The sequence below is a fragment of the Anser anser genome, assembly GCF_964211835.1.
Source record: "Anser anser genome assembly, chromosome: 16".
Lineage (NCBI taxonomy): Eukaryota > Metazoa > Chordata > Aves > Anseriformes > Anatidae > Anser > Anser anser.
In genome coordinates, this window is record NC_139737.1 from 8,879,971 (window position 1) to 8,898,814 (window position 18,844).

The 18,844-nt window shown below is 58.0% G+C and overlaps 1 protein-coding gene across 1 annotated transcript; it reads left to right on the top strand.

The window, feature by feature from the left end:
- The first annotated feature begins 227 nt into the window (after positions 1–227).
- On the top strand, positions 228–17,733 carry LOC310882641 (opsin-5-like). Its single transcript, XM_083801645.1, has 6 exons — positions 228–837; positions 8,015–8,102; positions 10,123–10,285; positions 10,625–10,752; positions 12,458–12,786; positions 14,028–17,733. The coding sequence occupies exons 1-6, from the start codon at positions 781–783 to the stop codon at positions 14,598–14,600; spliced, it is 1,338 nt and encodes a 445-aa protein (XP_083657771.1). The 5' UTR covers positions 228–780; the 3' UTR covers positions 14,601–17,733.
- The last annotated feature ends 1,111 nt before the right edge of the window (positions 17,734–18,844 follow it).

Consider the following 18,844-nt stretch of genomic DNA (forward strand, 5'->3'; position numbering starts at 1 on the left):
AATGTTTGGGGAAGGAGAGGCGCTGCTGAGAAAAGACAGAGCGAGATGTAGGTCTGTTTCCCAAGGAAACTGAGCTAAAAGAGTAGTGCAACTCTGGAGACCGACCCACAAAGTTTAGTAACGTTTGCAGTCCCCGCACACAGCATGGAGTGGGAAGTGCTTCTGCCTGTGTCTGAGCTTTTGACTGAGTCCTGTGCCTCGGGTCCATCCCGGGTAAGAGCGGGAAGGTGAGGCACGTCCCCTGGGGATGTCAGGCTCCTTGGGTTAACCGTGGCCACGCAGAGCAGTCTGCGTGATGGGGCCTCAGACTTGGCCGAGGCCTTTGCGTGTCTGGAACACAAACAACAAATAAGTTTTAGTTTATATTAATCTCAGTACATATCTGTTTACATAGCTGTTCGGTCCATAGATGTTTCTCATGAAGGCTCTTGCCAAAGCAAGTAGAGCACATATGGCAATGCTGTGCATTTCTCCAGCTTTGGGGTTCCTTTCTGCAGCGAGTTTAGGCACCAGCTCCAAGCTGACCGGCAGCCCTGACGACACTTGGAGCTCTAACAATGAGCAGTAGGCTTTTTGAAACCGTTCCCATTTATCCCTGGCAGCCAAGGGGAAGCTCTTGATGTGGAGAGAATGAACAAAGCGTGCGGCTAAGTGACGGCCGTGACTCGTCTTCTGCCGAGCAGAGACAGGTCGAGTGGTTCAGGTGGAAAACAAACCCCAGCTCCGACCGGCAAGGGGCTCGGCGCAGCGCTCCCCACCTCCTCCCCTGTCGCTCCGAGGATGTCCTTGGAGCACCTCGAGGCGCAGCATGGGGCCGGGCTGGACCCGCGGGGAGAGGTGAGGGCACCGCCGGGCACCGGGGGGACGGTCCCTGCTGGGGCTGGGGGGGAAAAGGGGGAGGCTGGGCATGCCGAGCCCACGGGGGGTGGGGGTGGGGGGGTTGAGCTGCGCTCCCCGTGCCTCAGTTTCCCTCTGAAAGCAGCTCCGGGGCCAGCCGGTGGGGGTGCCTGGATGGGGAGGAGGGGATGGGGCTGGGGGGGTCCCAGCCCTGCGGGGTGGGAGCTGGGCAGGGCGGCTCGGGGCGGCTCGGGAAGGAGCTGTCCGCAGCCCCGGTGCTGAGCCGCGGGCACGGAACCCGCCCCCCCCCCGGGACAGGGGGTCCCGCTGCCCCCAGCACCCCCCGGCAGGACACGGAGCCCCCCCAGCACCCCCTGCCCTGGGTTCGGGGCGGGGGTCGCGGTCCCCATCGGATGGGGTCCGGCAGCCTCGGGGGCTTGGGGGTGTGTAAGTGACACAGCTTTCTGAGAGCCCCCGGGGGGGCGTGGGGCTGCCCCTCTCAGTGGGCTAGCAGAAGCCCTGGATGGCTAGCGGAGGGAGGCAGAAAGCGGGCTGGTTTGTGTGTGACCCAGGGGAAGGGCAGCCCGGGCACAGGTCAACTTTGCGATCTACGAAGCGGTTTGGGGGGGGGGGGCCGAGGGCTGCCTTTCCTGTAAAATCTTTGCAGTCTGTCTTTCAGATATGAGCAGTCACTCAGCTGTGCTTTTTTGCTTTTCTGTGAGTTTTTATGCGCTGTATTTGCTAGGCAGGGAGCGGCGTCTGAGCTTCCCCTGCGCTAGGAATGGCACTGATCGATTCCTGCCACTCACTATTGAAAGAGGCTGGAGGTCAGCTGAGGTTTCAGGCTCATCAGGTTTCCTCCTCCTCTCCAAGAAAGGCTCTGACTTGTGGCACGTTGGCTGAAAAAAAGCAACTGTTGAAGGCTGGAGAGGGAAAGGGCGAAACCAACAATCACACAAAATACACTGTAGGGTTTTTCAGGCAGACAGCAGGAGTGCATGTGCTCAGGAGAGCCCAGCCGTGTCAGAGTCCTCCCGTGTGCCCAGATACCCGATGTGGACCTGGGATGTAGGCTTAGGCTCGGTTCTTCCTCTGAACACAAGAATAGGGTCTGGATGCAGAATATGAGGGCTTCCTGCTAAGGTACCTGCGGCAGCAGCTGTTTGGAGAACTTCACCTCATTTTGAAGTCTGATTAAATTGAGGGGAAAGGAGCTTTCACAGTCTGTCTCTTCTTAGAACAGAGCCTGAGCAATGGAGCTTAAATCAAATTCAGCAACAGCTTTGTATGCTCAAAGACTACGTGGCCAGGCAGTTTGATTTTAAAGGGCTGCGTCGTGCCTGCTGGGGAGCCCACGAAGAGACACTCTCGACTGAAGGCCCTCCCGGAGGAGGTAAAGATGTAGTCTTGATTGAGCAGAGTCTTGTTTTCTTGAACCTCTTTGAGCTGTAACAAACCTCCAGCAGCTGTTTCTGTCAGAAATGAGCGTGAAAGTGTTTAGTCCGTGCGCTGATGGCTGTGCAGCTTGTGATTCTCCCCGCTAACCGTGACAGCGCAGGCAGCGGCTCTGCAAGCTGCCCTCTGTCACACGCTCACCTGAGGGAGGGCAGAGCAAGGGACGGCTCTGTGCAGGCTGCCAGCAGGCAAGCTGGGCCAGCACAGGATTGTAACGTCGGCAGGGGGGCAGGTCGCACACTGTCTTGCTTCAGAAGGGTAAAGGCACAGGTAAGCAGCAACTAGGGCCGGGTGCCAGCGTCCCGCACACGTGGGCTCAGACAGTGCACCACCACCACCTTCATCTGCGGAGGAAAGGCGTTACAAGCCCCAAATGAAACAGCATGGGGAAGTCTGAGATTTGTGCAGTAGCTTTTGTGCTGGCCCTAGCGCCACTTGTGCGTGCACTGCACATAGCTAAGGTAAGTGTACAGGGGCTGGCTGGTGATTTACTTTCAGACACAAAATGACAATTTATTTCTGTAAAACTGATTTGTAGTCCCCGTGTCAATGACATCAGCACGTCTGTCAGTACTACCAGTACAAGAGATGCTGTTTGATCATTTTCTGCATTACAACAAGCGACGTGTGTTTTGCAAATAGCTCAAGTACAACCATAAAAAATAAAGCCTGTCCCAAGTCATATACCAGAAACAGAAGTTCATCTCCCCTGGATTTTATTTACTTTTTACCAGCCTGTTCTCACGGGACACCCGCAGCTCCCTGCTGTACCGCGGGATGGAGACCTGCCAGGGCTCTGAAGGAAATGAAGTCCTGCAGGCTTTGCCAGTTCTCTCCTGCCTTTGCCACACGTGTGAGGAGCAGGAACAATTCCTTCCAGACTGTGCTGGGCCTTGCCCTGTCTCGTCAGCGGTGCAGCTGTGTGACCACAGGCCCTCCTTCCTCCCCGCATTCCTGATGTACGCTTTGCTGAAGGGTCGCAGGCAGGCGGTGTGCATGCGCTGTGTTCAGCGTGTCTGCTCCCACAGGCTGCTGGGGAAGCATGAAGTATGGCCTAGAGGAGAACTGTGCATTATGAGAGTTTCAGGAGTGACTTGCTCGGCCCCAAATAAAGGTTGTTTGCAATTAGGTTAATAAAGGATATCATTCTCATGGCCAGAGCCACTCAGTCTGGAACAGGGAGGCATAAATCACGCGTCCCCGTACCACGGGCACTCTTTATTCTCTAAAGTGCACAGGAGGGCAAGGGAGTGAGCGCTGTGAAGCGCTGAGCGTCCAGGGTGCAGACGGGGAGATGAGCCCAGCCGGCCCCTTTCACCACAGCCGTTAAGTCCTCGTGTGTCCCCCCCCGGGCAAGGGGACCACCAGCACCCAGCACCTCCGCGACCCCCTCCACTGCACTCCCTCCCCCCGCACCAGCTCTGCTCCAGGGGGGTCATTCCTGGCCCCGTTCCCAGGTGCCCCTCGGCAGCCTGGGGCCGGTACGGGGTGCCTACAGGGACGGTGGGAACAACCGGCGGCGCTGAAGGCACTGGTGTGAACACGTGCTGTAACCCCGTGCCCCAGACAGGGGGGCACCCACCCCCAGCACGGTGTGCAGTTATCCCAAAGGCTCCCGTCTCAGCGGGCACGTCCAAAATGTGACCAGGAGCTCTGTCCGTTTTCTGTGTGTTTACAGTTAAGGGGAAAGTAACAGTCACTTCAAGAAATTCTGAAGTGAAATGTGAAAGGTGAGGAATATGTAGCAAGGCCTCCTCCTTCCTTCCCTTTCCACATTCACGGTGCGGGTCCAATAACCTGGTGGTTTTCTAATAAATTTAACCTTAGCAGCAATTAAAACGCTTTGGCATGCAAGGAAGGGAGAGGTGGGCTCTGTAGGACATTCATCACAGAAAGCACTTTGAGACTGGATTTCTGTTAGCTGTGATATTAAATACTCTGAAGCAGCTTTTTCTCCCTGGCAATTACCAACACGTGGCAGGGGGATGTTCTCTCCCTGTCCTGCTTGCTCCTGCGTGTGTAGATGAGGAGCAATTCCCATTTCCTCACAAACCTCTTAGGAAGTGGCCTGAAAAAGGGAGAAGCTGGGCGCCAGTCTTTTCTACTTCCTTGTGATGGAGAAGCCTTGTCGGAGAACTTTTCTGATTGTCCTTCTGGACATAAAAAGCTTTAATTGCAGAGACCGAAACATCAGGAACTGGCAAACCAGCACTGCAAGAACGAGGAGGGATGGACGAGGAGCTGCTGAGGAGGGAGGGCTTGTAAGGGGGGTGAGGGCTCAGAGCACTCAGATTTTTCTGCGTTTTTAACAATTTCTGCAGCATCCTGTTAATTCCACCTGCTCCCTTCAGTTTAAATCTTAGATCCTCTCCTTGCCTTTCTTGCCGCCAGCTGTCTTCCACTGAAGCCCAGATTTGCCATTGCTGCTTTTTCCTAAGATAAAATGACTCACAAGGTTTTAAACAAAACCTGAGCACAAGCCCCACTGATTTTGGTATCCTTTATGAGTCACGGCACCATACAGCAAGGAGTTGAGGCCAGGGACAAGTCTTGCACCAAGCAGGTGAAGAAAGGTTGGGAAATGTTTGCAATTTTCCTGCAAGGGGTTTCCAGCACCTGTGCCCAGCAAATCAGGAATGCCAGTGAAAATCTCCAGGGAGAGCCTAAGTCTGCACTGAGCAGGCGATAAAGGGAGGGATTCGGCCTGAATGCTGGGTGTGAAAGCACACGGAGTGCATGCAGGGGGCTCACCTCGGGGTCCTGCTGCCAGGAACCCAGCGATGGTTGAGCTCTGCAAGGAGACACAGCAAGCATCTCCCCGCCGAGGCCCCTGTGCTCCCCCCGGGTGGTTTTGTTGCCTCCCCAAAAGCAAGCAGTGCCTTCTCGATGCCCAGCCTGGCATGCCCTGCAGTGTAACCCCCGGGAGAGCAGCGTTCAGGCAGGTTTTCCTGCAGGCTGCCCGTGCAGAGGGAGCACGCTGAAGCCGCAGGGTCCTGGGGCTGAGGACACAGGAGGGGACGGTCGCCTTCAGCCTAACCCCTCGGGTTGAATCCGAGGAGCAGGTTAGGAGCTGAGCAAGCTGAAGTACTCAGCGGTGCCTTTAGTGGGGTGCAAGTGTAAAAAGACCAGGTAAGGAACTGCCTCCCTGGGTATCCAGCTCCGGCTGAGGACCGGCGTGCAGCTTCCCACCTTAACGTCAGCTGGGACGTCGCCCTGCCTGAACCCTTTGTTGTCAGCGTGGCTGACGTCTGCCTGCGCAGTCGCACCGACGGGTGCTTGGGCCTCCAACCCCACGGGCCAGCAGCCTCGTCCGAGCTGGCAGGTGAGAGCCAGGGTCTCGTTCCTCCATACAGCACACGCTGCTGTTACCTGAATGCTTTGCTGCACACAGAGGAAGATTGGAAAGATCCCAGGTGTGGCTGTTATTTCACCAAAGTGAAAGGTTGTGGCAGGAAGCAGTTTTGCATTGGGAAACCCAAAGAGAAGTGGTCAGACCTCCTGGCTGTGCACGCTTGTCTTCACAATGTCCGTCCAGCACCATGGGGCAGCCTTCCAGAGCCAGGCAGGAGGATGGAGCGTTTGAAGTAGGGCAGTATCTCCTTCTCATCACCCAAATCCAATAAGTGAGCCGAGGAAGGAGACAAGCGTGCCACACAGCCTCCTGAGAGCCTCTCAGAGCTTAGCAGGCTGATGTAAGAGGAGCTTAATTTAAAATCACGTTTGCATCGAGCTGTCAATCCAGTAACCTGGGCAAAGCACGTCTCAAGGGTGTGGGAGTCTGCCAGCAGCACGAGGGCTTTGGCCACGTCTACACGAGAGAGCGAGCCCAAATCCAGCCTGCTGTTGCTCCTTCTGCCTGCAGGGCCCCACAGCTCCCTGCGCAGCACACCCTCACCAGGACAGTTTTGCACAGACCAGCTCCTGGCTTCCCAATGTCTCTGCTCACTGGGGGAGCAGGAACCACCCGGAGAGGCTGGGAGTTCATCCGAGCAGACTGAGAACCACCGAGGACGTTTGCAGCTCCCATTGACTGAATTATCCAGCATCCTGTAGAGCATGTAGGCACTGGTCCAGCAGGAGAGATCCAGTCATAAAAATGTTTGATTGCTCAGCACCAGAGGCCTGAGATGGTCCCACCTGCTGCCCCTCAGTGAGCCCACGTGAGCTGTACACATCCCGTGGGCTGTGTGCCCCCCTGGCCCCCCAAAACCATGAAGCAGGCCAGAGGAGCCATGGTCTGTTGGCATTTGGCAGCGCAGGGCAGTAATACACAGAGCAAGGAACTACTGGCAGGATCTCCTGGCAGTTTAACACCAATTAGTGCCCTAAAATTTACAACATTTACACTCCATGCTAATTTACTCGTTACTTCAGGTAATTACCTCCATCTGTCTGAATGCAGCCTGGGATGTGGGGTGGGCACTTCTACCTGGGTGCAGGTAACAATTGTAGTTACATGTGAGCTCCACGGCAGTGGTACCGATGGAAAGAAATGCTCCATCTCCTGGGAACGTAGCTCCCAAGTAGGATTGTGGCTGGATGGAGCTGCGGCAGGTAAGGCAGGGAGGGATGGTGCTGCCTGTGCCCTTGTGCTGCAGCCCAAGTGGGACCTGGGGCTGCAGGGACTCGTGCTTGAAGCCCCTCTTCCAGTTTGGGGTAGCCTCCGTCTGGGTCTACCGTGCCGTTTGTCCCCGCTGGCTGCAGCGTGGCACCTCCCTCTTTTCTTCCTCCAGCGGGGTGCTTTCGGAGCCTGGGCCAACAGCGCTCTCCTCTCCCAGCCCTATTTCCCCCGCCCTGCTCTCAGGATGCAAACCCCCAGGCACCAACCCCCAGTGAAGGGGCAGCACCTTCGCAAGCACCATCCACGTGTGGTCCCTGAGCTGTGCCGGGACATTAACCGGGGAGCTGCGCTGGGTGTATGACCTTTGTTCATCCCCTTCCCACGAGGCCAGACCAGCTCCCTGCTCCAGCACGCCAGGATACGGGGCAGGAATGAGTGTCCCGTGGGCACTGCCACTTGTCAGCACGAAGCCGAGCCCGGGCTGGCCCCAGCTGCCTCCCTCTCCCAGACCCGCGGTCTCCCGGCAGGGCAGCGTCCTCGGTTCTCACCCAGCCTCGGGGGGAGAGGCAGGCCTAACGCGTGCCTTAAACATCCCAGACAGCAAGCTAACAGCTATCGAAACACATAATTACATCCTTATTTTCTCTCCCCCCTCCTTTTTCCTCCACCTGAAGGAAATACTTTTCCATTTATTTGTTATCAGTGAAGGGAGTGAATAAGTTGAAACGCATCTGCTGCTCCGCTCCACTCCCCCCTGTTAACTTCCTGAGCGCTCGGGAGCCTTTGGCTCAGCTGCACGAAATAGCAGGGAAAGCAATTAGGCTGATAAACCGCCGGGATTCGGTCAGGCACCCCAAGAAAGGGACTGGCTTTTTGCTTCCTTTTTTTTTGGTATTACATTTGTTCACCTTCAAGTTCTGAGCTGCTAGCAGTGGGGCTCGGGTTATAATTATAATACAGATTATCGGTATAATCTGTAATTAAAGAAACAGTAATCAAGTGGGATTAGCAGCCCGATCTTGTTGCCTGCCCCCCAGTTGTCTCGGTGCGGTGCCCAGCATCGCAGCAGCCTCCAGCAGCCAGCCCCGGGGCACCCCGGGGTGCTGGGTGCTGCCGAGCTCCCCAAAACGCTCTCACCCCCGCCTGTACCTTGCTTTGCAGATGGGAAATGCGTCCAACGCCTCCGTGTTCACCTCCACCCTGTCGGAGAGAGAAGACCTGATTTTCGGCACACTCTACTTAGTCTTCGGTAAGGAAAGGCAGCCTGTTGCACCTCTCCCCCTGTTGCCGGCAGCGCAGGGGTGTCACAAATAGGTTTTTACCCGACTTCCCTTTAGGATTTATTTTACACTCTTAAAGTAAATCACAAGATCAGGTTGTATGATTAGCAATACTTAATCATCAGCCAGTTTGACATAACAATTCAGTGGACTTTACTACAATCAGAACAGCGACATCGTTCAAGATTCAAGAATGCACGTGAGACACCCTGCAGGGTATTATGGGGTTTCTAAACTCAGGTGCACTTACGAGATTTTCCCTGTTCTGGTGAATTGCTCACCCTTCTCCCTCGTTGGTGTTCGCCCATGGGCGAGCCGTGGTCCTTGAGGGGTCACCCTGAGAGGCCCCTCAGGGAGACTGAGGCCGCAGCCCGCTGCGATCGCTGGAGAGCTCGAGGGGCTCTTTGCTTAGGACCGCTATTTACAGGACCGCGAGGTGACTGACTGTCAGTCAGTACTTTTCCATGCTGGCTGTGGTTCCCACAGGGCAATTTTTGGTCTCTTCCACCAACCACGACATTCCGGTACCTTTCAGGACGTGCAGCTCTGGTGCTTCCCGGCCTGGGCTACCACCCAGGGGTGATCGGGGAGCACCCGTTTGTGCCCACCCCCATGCCTGTTGCCCAGGACCAACAGAGGGTGGCGTGACATCAGTTTTCAGTTCCGCCAACAAGGGGCAGAAAGGTCCCCAGGACCCCTGTCCCCTGGTGCCCATGCTGTCCGTGCCCCCCACGGCCAGGCATCGCAGCCCGCAGGGGGCAAAGCCGCCACCCCTCGCCGGGCAGCCCCAGCACGTGGGGCAGGCGGCAGAGCCTGCGAGCCCTGAGGACACCCCGCATGGGCTGGGTCGGGTCACCCACGCTGCGGGCACGGGGAGCCCATGGGATGCTCCTGGAGCCACTGGGGCACCAGCGGTGCCCCACGTGCTAATGCTCCCTGGAGTAAATCTGGCCAGCTGTGCTCAGTGCAGGCGCGAGCAGGGAACAAGAGCAGCTCTGCGGGGAAAAACGCCTCGTGAGGCTGGGAACAAGGGCATCTCGCTTCCCTCCTGGGACTCCAAAGCCTGGGATTTGGCCAGGTCCTGTTTCAGAAAGGAACTTTGGTGTTGGCCGCTCAGCAGCTTTGGAAGCCGGCTGTAACCACAATATTTAATTTACAGCCGAATCCATTAGGGAGAAACTCCAGTCCTACCCGAGAGCAGCAAAGATTCCCCTTCAGAGGAGACAGAAATTCTTCTCAATGAAAGCACCATTACACAGTATAAAAAAAAAAAAAGAGGGAGAGAAAGCCCTTGTTATGAAAAATTAATTGCCACTGTTGTTTTAACCACATTAATAGCAAACAAAGAGCTTCTTTTATTTAGTCTGGATTTTCCTTGATCTTTGCAATGCCTTTCTTCTTGTTTATTTTGTTACCGTGATACTGGACAGCGCAGACCCACACTAGTGACACTGCCAGGAAGAAATTAATAAGGCGAGTGGGCCTGGGTCCTTGGCCTCACATCAGAAGAGCGATGACACAAAGCTCCCGTTATTTGTCTAGCTGGAAGGAAGTGCCCCCCGCTCCTTCCAGCTGGAAGGCCTAAATCTGGCCAGGTCCTGCACCATCATTGCCTCTGCAGGATCTCAGGAAGGGGAAAGGATCAAATTCGATGGAAAGCAGCTCCAGATGTGCTCACAGAGCTCTGCAGGTCCCACGAGCTCCCCTCCTCATCCTGCTCCGGAGGGGAAGCCCAGAGCCCTCTCCCCCCGTGGTGGATATCTCCGGGGTTTGCTTCCAAACCCCTCCAGGAGGTCCCGGCTCCTGCCCTGCCTCTGGAGGTTTGTCCCCTGGGACGAACAGGCAGGCAGGCTGGGGAAGACGAAGATGCCCGGCTGCCTGCCTGTGCCCACTCCCCTGGGACCCAGGGCCACCTCCTGCCCCGCGGTGCCGGGGAGGGGACGCCCCTTGCCCCGCACGCGCGGCACCGTTTGCCTGCCCCTTTTGCAGGCCTCGTGTCTCTCTCGGGGAACTCGCTGCTCCTGCTGGTGGCCTACCGCAAGCGGTCCACGCTGAAGCCCGCCGAGTTCTTCATCGTCAACCTGGCCGTCAGCGACCTGAGCATGACTGTGACGCTCTTCCCCTTGGCCACCCCATCCTTCTTCGCACACAGGTAGCTCGTGGACGTGGCTCTGCGCTGGCTGATGGAGCCGGGAGGGGTTTCCAAACCTTGTCTGAAACGGGGATTGCCAGGGCTCAGTCTGGGACCCCAGGAAGGCTGCTGGGCGGCAGCGGGGTGCCGCAGCTCCCCAGGTGTTCGTCCCACACCAGGCTGCTTTGCTGGTCCTCATCCCACACGGTGTGGACACTGCTTGTGCTCCCAGCCCCTGTGGTGAGGACATTTGGGGACCAAACTAGGGGTGAGGTGGTGCACGTGTGTTTTTGGGGATGTCACGCAGCTGCCCCAGGCCCAGGGGAAGGGCTGGGCATAGCTGGAGGCCTTCCCTTGCAGGTGGCTGTTCAACCAGGCGATGTGCACCATCTACGCCTTCTGCGGGGTGCTGTTTGGGCTGTGCAGCCTCACCAGCCTGACGGTGCTCAGCGCGGTGTGCTGCCTGAAGGTCTGCTACCCGGCATACGGTAGGTGCTGGATGCACCAGCTGTGCCCACACCCCTCTCGGTTACCGGAACCCTTTTTCTGCCTCCTCTTATCGCTCAGATCCACCTCTCCTGGGAAAGCTCTGCCCCAGGGCAACCTGTCGATACGCTGGGTCTCCAGGGGCTTTTATCACTTGAGTGTTAACCCCTCCGTCTGCGGGGAGGTTCAGAGCCCCAGCACCCTGCTCCCTCTGCATGCATCCGGCAGTCCCTGCACCCAAAGCCTGCTTCATGGCAGGGCTCCAGTGCAACACCCCAAAAGGTACCAAGGGTCTGTCCTTCCCATGGAGAAAAGTCCCAGCCGCTGCATCACAGGGGGTGTGCAGGCAGTGCGAGGCAGGTCGTGGGGCTTCGGACAGATGTGGGCTTGGAGCAGAGCAAAGTGCAGCATCTGGGAAGCCACACGGAAGTCTCCACATCACAAGCTCTGTCAGTGCAAGGAAATGCCGCTTCCCCTTGTCCCTGGTGGTAGAGCCATAAGCAGATGCGTTTAACTCACTGAAACAATTAATGCAGGAGGGCTGGGTTTGCGGTGCTGTAGCTCACTTTTGCAGCCCTGTTCTCACCTGGACCTCCTCTGCAGAGCTAAGGGGAGTGCAGCTCTAAGCTCAGCCCCAGCCCTTGGCTCAGGACAAGCAATGCAGAGGGTAGCCGAGAGAAGTGAGGGGACCCAGAACCCCCCTGTCCGCTCACAGCTCCTGTTTGGAGTCACTTCTTCATTCCCTCACTTCAGCTGCGAATCCTCCACCTACCACGCGTCTTCAGCATCAACTTGGGATTAAAGACCGAGGATAGAAATAAAATTGGAAATGAAATCAAATAGCGCGATTTGCAGACCAGCACCCAAGGTGCACCCTGCCCTCCCTCTCTCCTGGTCCCTGCCCCGAACCTGCTCCTGGCCGGGGGCTGCTGCCGGCTGCAACGTGCTGTGTGCCCGGCGCCTGCCACTGCCTCGGGGCGATGCTGGAGCAGAGTCACCTTGGTTATGTGCCAGCACGTCTCAGGAGATCACTAAAAGGTGGAAGGAAAGATAAAGATTAAAGGGGGCCGTTAGAAGGCAGCCAGGTACCAGCACCCTTTCCCTGCGCAGGTTCTGCTCCCGAGCTCGGCACCGAGGCGTGTTGAGCTTATCTCCCCTCGCGTGTGTATCGTGAGGAAATGCCTAATCTCAACGTATTTTTAATTGCTTGGTTTCAAAGGAAAACATTATTCCTACAGGTGGCTGAAGATTTAGCACTTTACGCTGAGCTCTGAGGGGATCAGAGGGTTTTAGGTTTGAAGGGGGATGGGACAAAAAGGAACCGAGTTGCCTCCTCCAGGCTGTAGGAGGGGAGAAGCCCTTGGAAGGACAGTGCCTGGGGCTCTTTGGGGCAGCCCCGGAGCCAGCTCCCCCTGCCCCAGGGCAGGCTGTGCCACCCTCCCATCCTTGTCCTGCCTGTGGGTGCAGCGCCCCTCCACGTGCCACCAGCGGCCACCCGACCTTCCAGCGATGCCTCTCGATGCTGAGGGGCATCTCAGCACTCACTGCACAGCTTGGGGGAGACCCCCGCGGTTCTCCCGCCTCCTCGCTCCTCTGCCCCTGTCCCCGAGCCCAGGGGTGCGGGTGGCTGCAGGTGGCAGCCCCATGCCTGCTCCCCCTCGCCTCCCTGCCCCTCGGGACGCCCCCTTCTCGCACGCCCCTCCGCAGGTAACAAGTTCTCCCCCTCCCACGCCGGCGTGCTGCTGCTGTGTGTCTGGGCGTACGCCCTGCTCTTCGCCACGGCCCCCCTGGCCGAGTGGGGCAGCTACGGCCCCGAGCCCTACGGGACCGCCTGCTGCATCGCCTGGGAAGCCTCCAGCCGAGAGGCCACGCTCTACATCCTCGCCCTCTTCGTCTTCTGCTACCTTCTCCCCTGCCTCCTCATCCTCGCCTCCTACTCGCTGATCCTGTGGACGGTGCAGGTGTCCCGCCGAGCCGTGCGGCAGCACGTGTCCCCCCAGCGCAGAGCCGGCGGCGTGCACGGCCCCATGGTGAAGGTAGGGTGCTGCGGGGAGCCCAGCGCCGGGGGGGGCCTCGCTCGGAGCTGCTGGGCAGGGTGGGGGCTCCCAAAGCTGGGACCCAAACACCTGAGCACATTGTCTTGAATGCTGGAATCAGCTTGTGCTTTATAAACGGCAGCAAAGGCAGCCCCGTGCTCCTGCACCCCACAGCAGGAGGGAGCAGCACGCACCGCGCAAATCCTGGTGTGTGACCGGGAGCACTAAACAGGAGAGGCTGCTGCTGCTGCCACCCAGCACGGGGACACAAACAGAACCCCCAGGATCAGGCACATCGATGATTTTCCCGTTAGATGTGCAACAAACAACCCGCGTGTGGCTGCTGCCCGTCCCCCCCCCGGGCCCCAAACGCGGATGCAGGAAGGAAAGAGAAGAGCAGGCTGAGCTGTTGGTGGGACTGGCTGCACGCAGCAGCGACCAGCTGCTCCGCATGGCCCCGTGCTGGATGTCCCGCGCTGGCACCGCGCTGTCCTTGCGGGGTGGAAGGGGCTGCAGCAGCACCGTGGGGCTCTGCTGCTCCCCGTGAGTTCTCCTGGTGTTTGCATCCGTGGACAATAACAGATTTCTCCTCGTTTAAAGCCATCAGGTGGAGGAGTTTTCCTTTTAAATCACATTGGAAAAGATCATAAAAGGAGCTTGCATGAGTCATTGTTCCCCAGACTATGAGCTAATACTATAATTTACCAGGGATATGTCAAAAAAGTGGATACCCTTTAAAAAAAAAAAAAAAAAAAGCTTGCAAGCCTGACCCTGAAGGAAATGTTTGTGCCTCCTTAGAGGAGGGGGTCTGAGCATGACCCATGTCTGGAGCCTTTTGGTCGGTCAGCACAGGTTACAGAAGGGATTTTGGGTGCTACCAGAGGCTGCTGGAGTCTGATGCTGGCCTGATCCCAGAGGCTGTTCGCAGCCAGGTCTGTGCCACGAGGGGCTGAGGCTATGCCTGCATTCCCAGGTGGGCAGGGGTGTAACCCGCCTGAAACACAGGTTTGTGTGTTCGTGCTGGGACGTGCAGGCTTGGGGCTGTGCCGTCTGACACCCTGCTGTGCAGCACGACAGCCCCAGAGAGCCAAGGAGCTTTTCCAGGGGTGCGACCAACAGCTCGGGTCCCATCGCACACAGCAGCTGTGGTCGGCCTTGGGCTGGGTTTTGGGGAGGGTCGGCACCTCAGGCATGCTCAGGCATGTGGAGTCTCACAGCACCTCCACCTCCTCCTCTTGCAGCTGAGCATCGCTGTGTGCTTGGGCTTCCTGGCTGCCTGGACCCCTTACGCCGTCGTCGCCCTGTGGGCAGTCTGTGGAGGCGCCGGCCAGGTGCCAGCGCTCGCCTTCGTGCTGTCGGCCGTCTTTGCCAAGTCCTCGACGCTCTACAACCCGCTGGTGTACCTGCTCTTCAAGCCCAACTTCCACAAGATCCTCTCCAAAGACATCGTGCTGCTCCAGGCCATCCGCGCCGTCCTCTGCTGCGGCTGCCCGGGCACCGCGCTCCAGCCCTTCCCTCCCGGAGACACCAGGACCCGCTTCTCCCCGGGCTTCAGCCGCCACCGCGGGGCCTGCAGGAGCTGCAGCGACACTTTTGAATGCTTCAGCAACTACCCCAGGTGCTACAAACTGCCCCAGGGCCCCGGCCCCTCGCCTGCTCCCCTGGCCATCCTGGCCGACGGGGCCGCTGGCCAGCCGGGGCTAAAGAGCGCCGTGCAGGTCATGGTGCTGGTGACACGGAGGAGGTCAGGGCTGGGCGCTGCCAGCGTGGCAGGGGAGGTGCTGCCGTCGGGGGTCGTGAAGGATCTCCTCTGAGAGCTCAGAGCCCAGCGGTGCCCGGGCATCCCGGCCCCGGCTGCGCCCGAGCCCCTCGTTGGAAGAAAAACCCAAATGTGGAAAAACCCAAACGTGACATTTCTCTCATCTCTGTATCCGACGGGTCCCCAGCATGTTCTGCAGATGACGTGACACCAACCTTGCCTCCCCTTCTGGTGTGGCTCTCGTGACTTTGAGCCTAGCATTTGCACTTGCAAAATATATATATGATAATAATAACAGACCCCCCAGTGCCTGGAATCTGGCCAGGGTGCAACCCCAGGCTGCAGCTTTACTGCTGTTTGCTCTCTGGGCCCTGGGCCTTAGTTTCTCCATCCTGGTGCTCTGATGACCAAGCAGGGACTTGGTTGTCTTAACAAACTGTGCCTGGCCCAGCAGGAGGGGGCTGGGGGGTTGTGAGGTGCCCCCAGCCCCAGCTCCTGCAGCCGCAGCCGACCACGTCCTCTCCTGCCAGGGTGCGGGGAGCGCCCTTCAGCTACCTCACTCGGGGCTCGGAAATATCTTCATATACCTCTCAGAGACTGCTCTCTGCACGGGCTGGGTGACCCCATCCCTCAGCTGCAATGCAAGCCTACCACCATCCGGTTAATCTCAATGGGAGCTTGCCTTTAGGGTAAGAATTTGGGGTTCAAATAATCCCAGCGTGAATAATACCGGTCCCAGGTAGTGCTCCCCAGGCAGGGAATGGCGAATCTGTGGCTGAGCAACCCCTGGAGATGGGGCTGGGGCTGGAGGTGCCGCTGGGAAGCCAGGGCTTCGCACACCATCGGCACCACTGGCTGGGGAATGGCAAGCTGCCAGCCCGTGGTTGTAATTCAGAGAGCAGCGTGTGGGCAGTTCACCCCCAAGGGAAGAGGCAGGGCCAAAAAGGACCGAGAAGCTGTGAAAGGGCGCGATGCAAAGCCATTCACCGCCGCAGGAGAATCTCCCCGTGGGCTGCCCCGCGCACGGAGCTGCAGCACGTGCCCCTGGCTGGGGTGCTGGGTGCTGGTGCTGCCTTACAGGGGCTGCAACAGGCAGCGAAGGAAGGACGTGCTCACGGTGACGGGCAGAGTCAGCAGCAGAGGAGGGAAAGGTGTTGTCCCAGGCGTGCTGCCCTCCTGCAACCAGCTAGCCAGTTACTTGTGGGGGAGCTTTACGGGGTCACTGGTCAATGAAAAGAACACTCTATAACCCATTGCCAGAGCTGCAGCGTTAAATCGTGTTGGGCAAAATGGGGACAGCGAGCCATTCGCTGCACAAACGCCGGGAAACTGCTGCTGGCCATGGCTCTGCCTTCCAGCCGCCAGGCCTGGCACCGCACGCTGGGCTCGCCCTCCTGCCTGCAGATACAGAAATTGCTGGTTTAGAGGTCGCTCCCCGAGCCGCACCACACCACTGCCTTTTCTTAGCGGCGATGCAGCAACCTCCTCCGTTGCGAGGGCCCAGAGCACTTCACAAAAGAGCCGCTGGCTGCCAGGGAGTGCAGGTGTGCAGAGGGGTGCGCTCCCGGGGGAGCAGAGGGCAGACACCCATCGCATTCAAGCTGCAAACTTGGTACTGCTGAACCCAGCCATTAGAAATAGGAGCTAGGCTTTTTGACCTCAGTGTTATGGCCAAGTCCCAGTGCAGGCCGTGCTTTCCGTAGGTAGCCCCATCCACGGGCAGCGTCCGCTGTGCGCGGTGCCCTCGCCATGCTCTCCTCCAGCTGCGAGCGCTGATCCCAGCCCCGGGGCTGGTACAAGCTCAGAGCCGTGTGCTGAGAGGCTCACAGCACAGCAGCAACGGGCACGAGCGGGCCCGCCCCTGCTTTCTGTGTGTGCTATCATTATCGGATCCCGCAGCATGGCTCTAACTAGTGTACGGTAGCGTGAGTCGTGGCACTCGCTTTTGTCCTTTGGTCGTTCCCACGCAGCCACTTTCCCTTAGCAGTTTCCCTGTTTCAGGAGTGGGCCTGTGCAAGAGGGGTCTGTGATATCTCGAGGTGTGCTCACATCCTTCCCGGTGCTGGGAAATCCTTGCACGTGCGTGATGCCTGCAGGTGCACATGGTTTGGGGCAGGTGCAGGTGGTTTGGGGCAGGAGCCAAGGACTAACAGGAAGGCCGTGCTGGGACCAACACACCAAAAAGCATGGCTTTGCTTCCTACTCGTGCTATGCAAAAAAACCTAGCTGACCGAAAGTTGTGCAACGTTTGAAAAAGCTGCAAACAAAAAAAGAAATATCGGGGCAGCCAGTGAAAAGAGGGTGAAGCTTCAGACCCGTGTGTGCACCTCTAGGAGGGAGCTGCCACATCCAGCCCCACCTGCCCTGTGCAGAGCTGGGCACCAGCACCCCCATGCCACCGCTGCCCACCTCGGGCCCGGGCCACCCTGTCACGCCAGGAGCTCCTGAGCTCTCTGTGTCTCTGTTACCTATTCATTGCATTCCTGAGCTTGTGCATTTTTAAAATAAATTCACTCGTGCAAAACTTGAGTTTGACTTGATTCAATTACACCTTAGTAGCCGTGCTCTGGAATGAATGGAAATTTCATTGGTGCATGTGCCACTGTGGTCCTACAGGGTGGTGGTCACAGCACACAGAGCTCTCCCTTCTGTGCTCCCACCAGAGGACACGAACACGAGGGGCTGCTGCCATCTCCTGGGGGCTCTCAGCCTCTGGGCACAGCTGCTGTGGGGCAGGGATGAGGCCGTGTCCCCATGGCCAGGACTGGTGCTCAGGGCTGGGACGAGCACAGGGTGCGAGCAGTGGTGGGTCCCTGCTGTGCTCAGCAGCCACGGTCCTGCCGCCCTTTCCTCTGCCAGTTTAAAAATGCTACAGTCTAGAAATCACCTCAAGGAGGTAGGAAAAAAAGGTTCTGCAAGTCCCCCAGGTCCTTTATTGCTGTGGGAGAACCCCAGATCACCACTTCCACCTTTAGCTTAGTGCAAGAATGCGTAATATTGCAAGCCCATGATAGCAAGTGTGTTTAAAGCTACACTCACACAAGACACTCCTACCTCTGGAGATGTCCAGGTAGTGGCACAGAATAAAATCACTGTAATTACAAGCATGCACCGCAGCCAGACCAAACAGCAGGTCCCCTTCCCCTGCGGGGCCAGGGGCTGCCGCTACCTGGGTGCTGCCACCTGCAGGGACGGGCCCTGGGCATCACACAGCTGGGGCCCATCTGGATTTAGTCCATGGCCCCAGCTGGGGTGCTGCAGCAGCTGCTGCCATTATTTAAGGACCGGTGCTCCCCACCCTCTGTAACAGCAGCTCCTGGGATGGCTCTGGTGGGGCTGATGGCCCCAGCACCTCTGGGGATTGAGGTAGGGACTGTGTTTGCTGCTGTGGTGGGGCATGGTTTGGGAGGTGGTTGCTGGTTATGGGAAATGATTTCTTAACTCACAGGGCAGCTGAGGGCTAGTCTGTGGTTCTGGGATGGGTGGGAACTGGGGGTCTCACTGGAGACCCAGCTCCAGAGTTGGGGGGGGTTTGGGGTGCAGGGGACTGCCTTGCTGCTCGGTGGAAGCCTGGTGCTGGTGCAGAGTGTGAGCCCTGTGCTGCTTGGTGGGGTAGAAGCTGCTGAGGCAAGTGCGGCATCTTCCTTTGCTGCCTTTCCTTGAAAGCTGTGTGAGGATGATGGGCTCCTGCTGTTTCTACACCTCTCGTGGCAGAGCTGCAGCCCGCAGTGGTTCAGGTTTGAAAGAGGGTGTCAGGGAGATGGCAAGCAGCTGGTGTGCGTCTGCGAAGCCCCCACGCTGTGGTGTCATGCTGCCTTCCCGCTCATCCCAGGGGTACATGTGCTCCTCGAGCCAGCGCCATGTCCCACCAACCTCTGCCACGTGCAGGCCCGGACCTGGCACCACGCAGCATCCAGCGGCCTGGCTGAGGCAGGAGGTGTGCGGCTTGATCCTGCCCTAGCTTCTAAAATGGCTTCCTTGGTCTGAGCCTTCAGGCTCTCACTTCCTGCATGTCTGGGCCCTGCCCAGGCTGGGTCCCCAGCGCCACAGCCTCGATGGGTGCGTTCCTCAGCGCCAAGGGACAACAGGCTGGGGTTTTTGTGTAAACGGAGCTGAGAACAAATGTTGTTCTGTCACCAATCCTGCTGCTCTTCAGACAGTGAGGCTTCTAAGGGAAGCTGCAGCCGGATTGTGTAAAAATCTGAACAAATCTGCCCTTTGAGTCAGGTTTCTCCTAGCACTGCTTCTGTACTTTGGCTCTCAAGGAGAGCTTCACCTCCAGAGGAGGTGGATGGTGCC

What these genes read in the sequence shown, in the direction of transcription:
- LOC310882641 (XM_083801645.1), top strand. Translation starts at nt 781, where the DNA reads ATGTCCTTGGAGCACCTCGAGGCGCAGCATGGGGCCGGGCTGGACCCG. An exon ending in GGTCTGCTACCCGGCATACG is followed by an intron (nt 10,753 to 12,457) that starts GTAGGTGCTGGA and finishes GCCCCTCCGCAG; the next exon opens with GTAACAAGTTCTCCCCCTCC. An exon ending in TGCACGGCCCCATGGTGAAG is followed by an intron (nt 12,787 to 14,027) that starts GTAGGGTGCTGC and finishes CTCCTCTTGCAG; the next exon opens with CTGAGCATCGCTGTGTGCTT.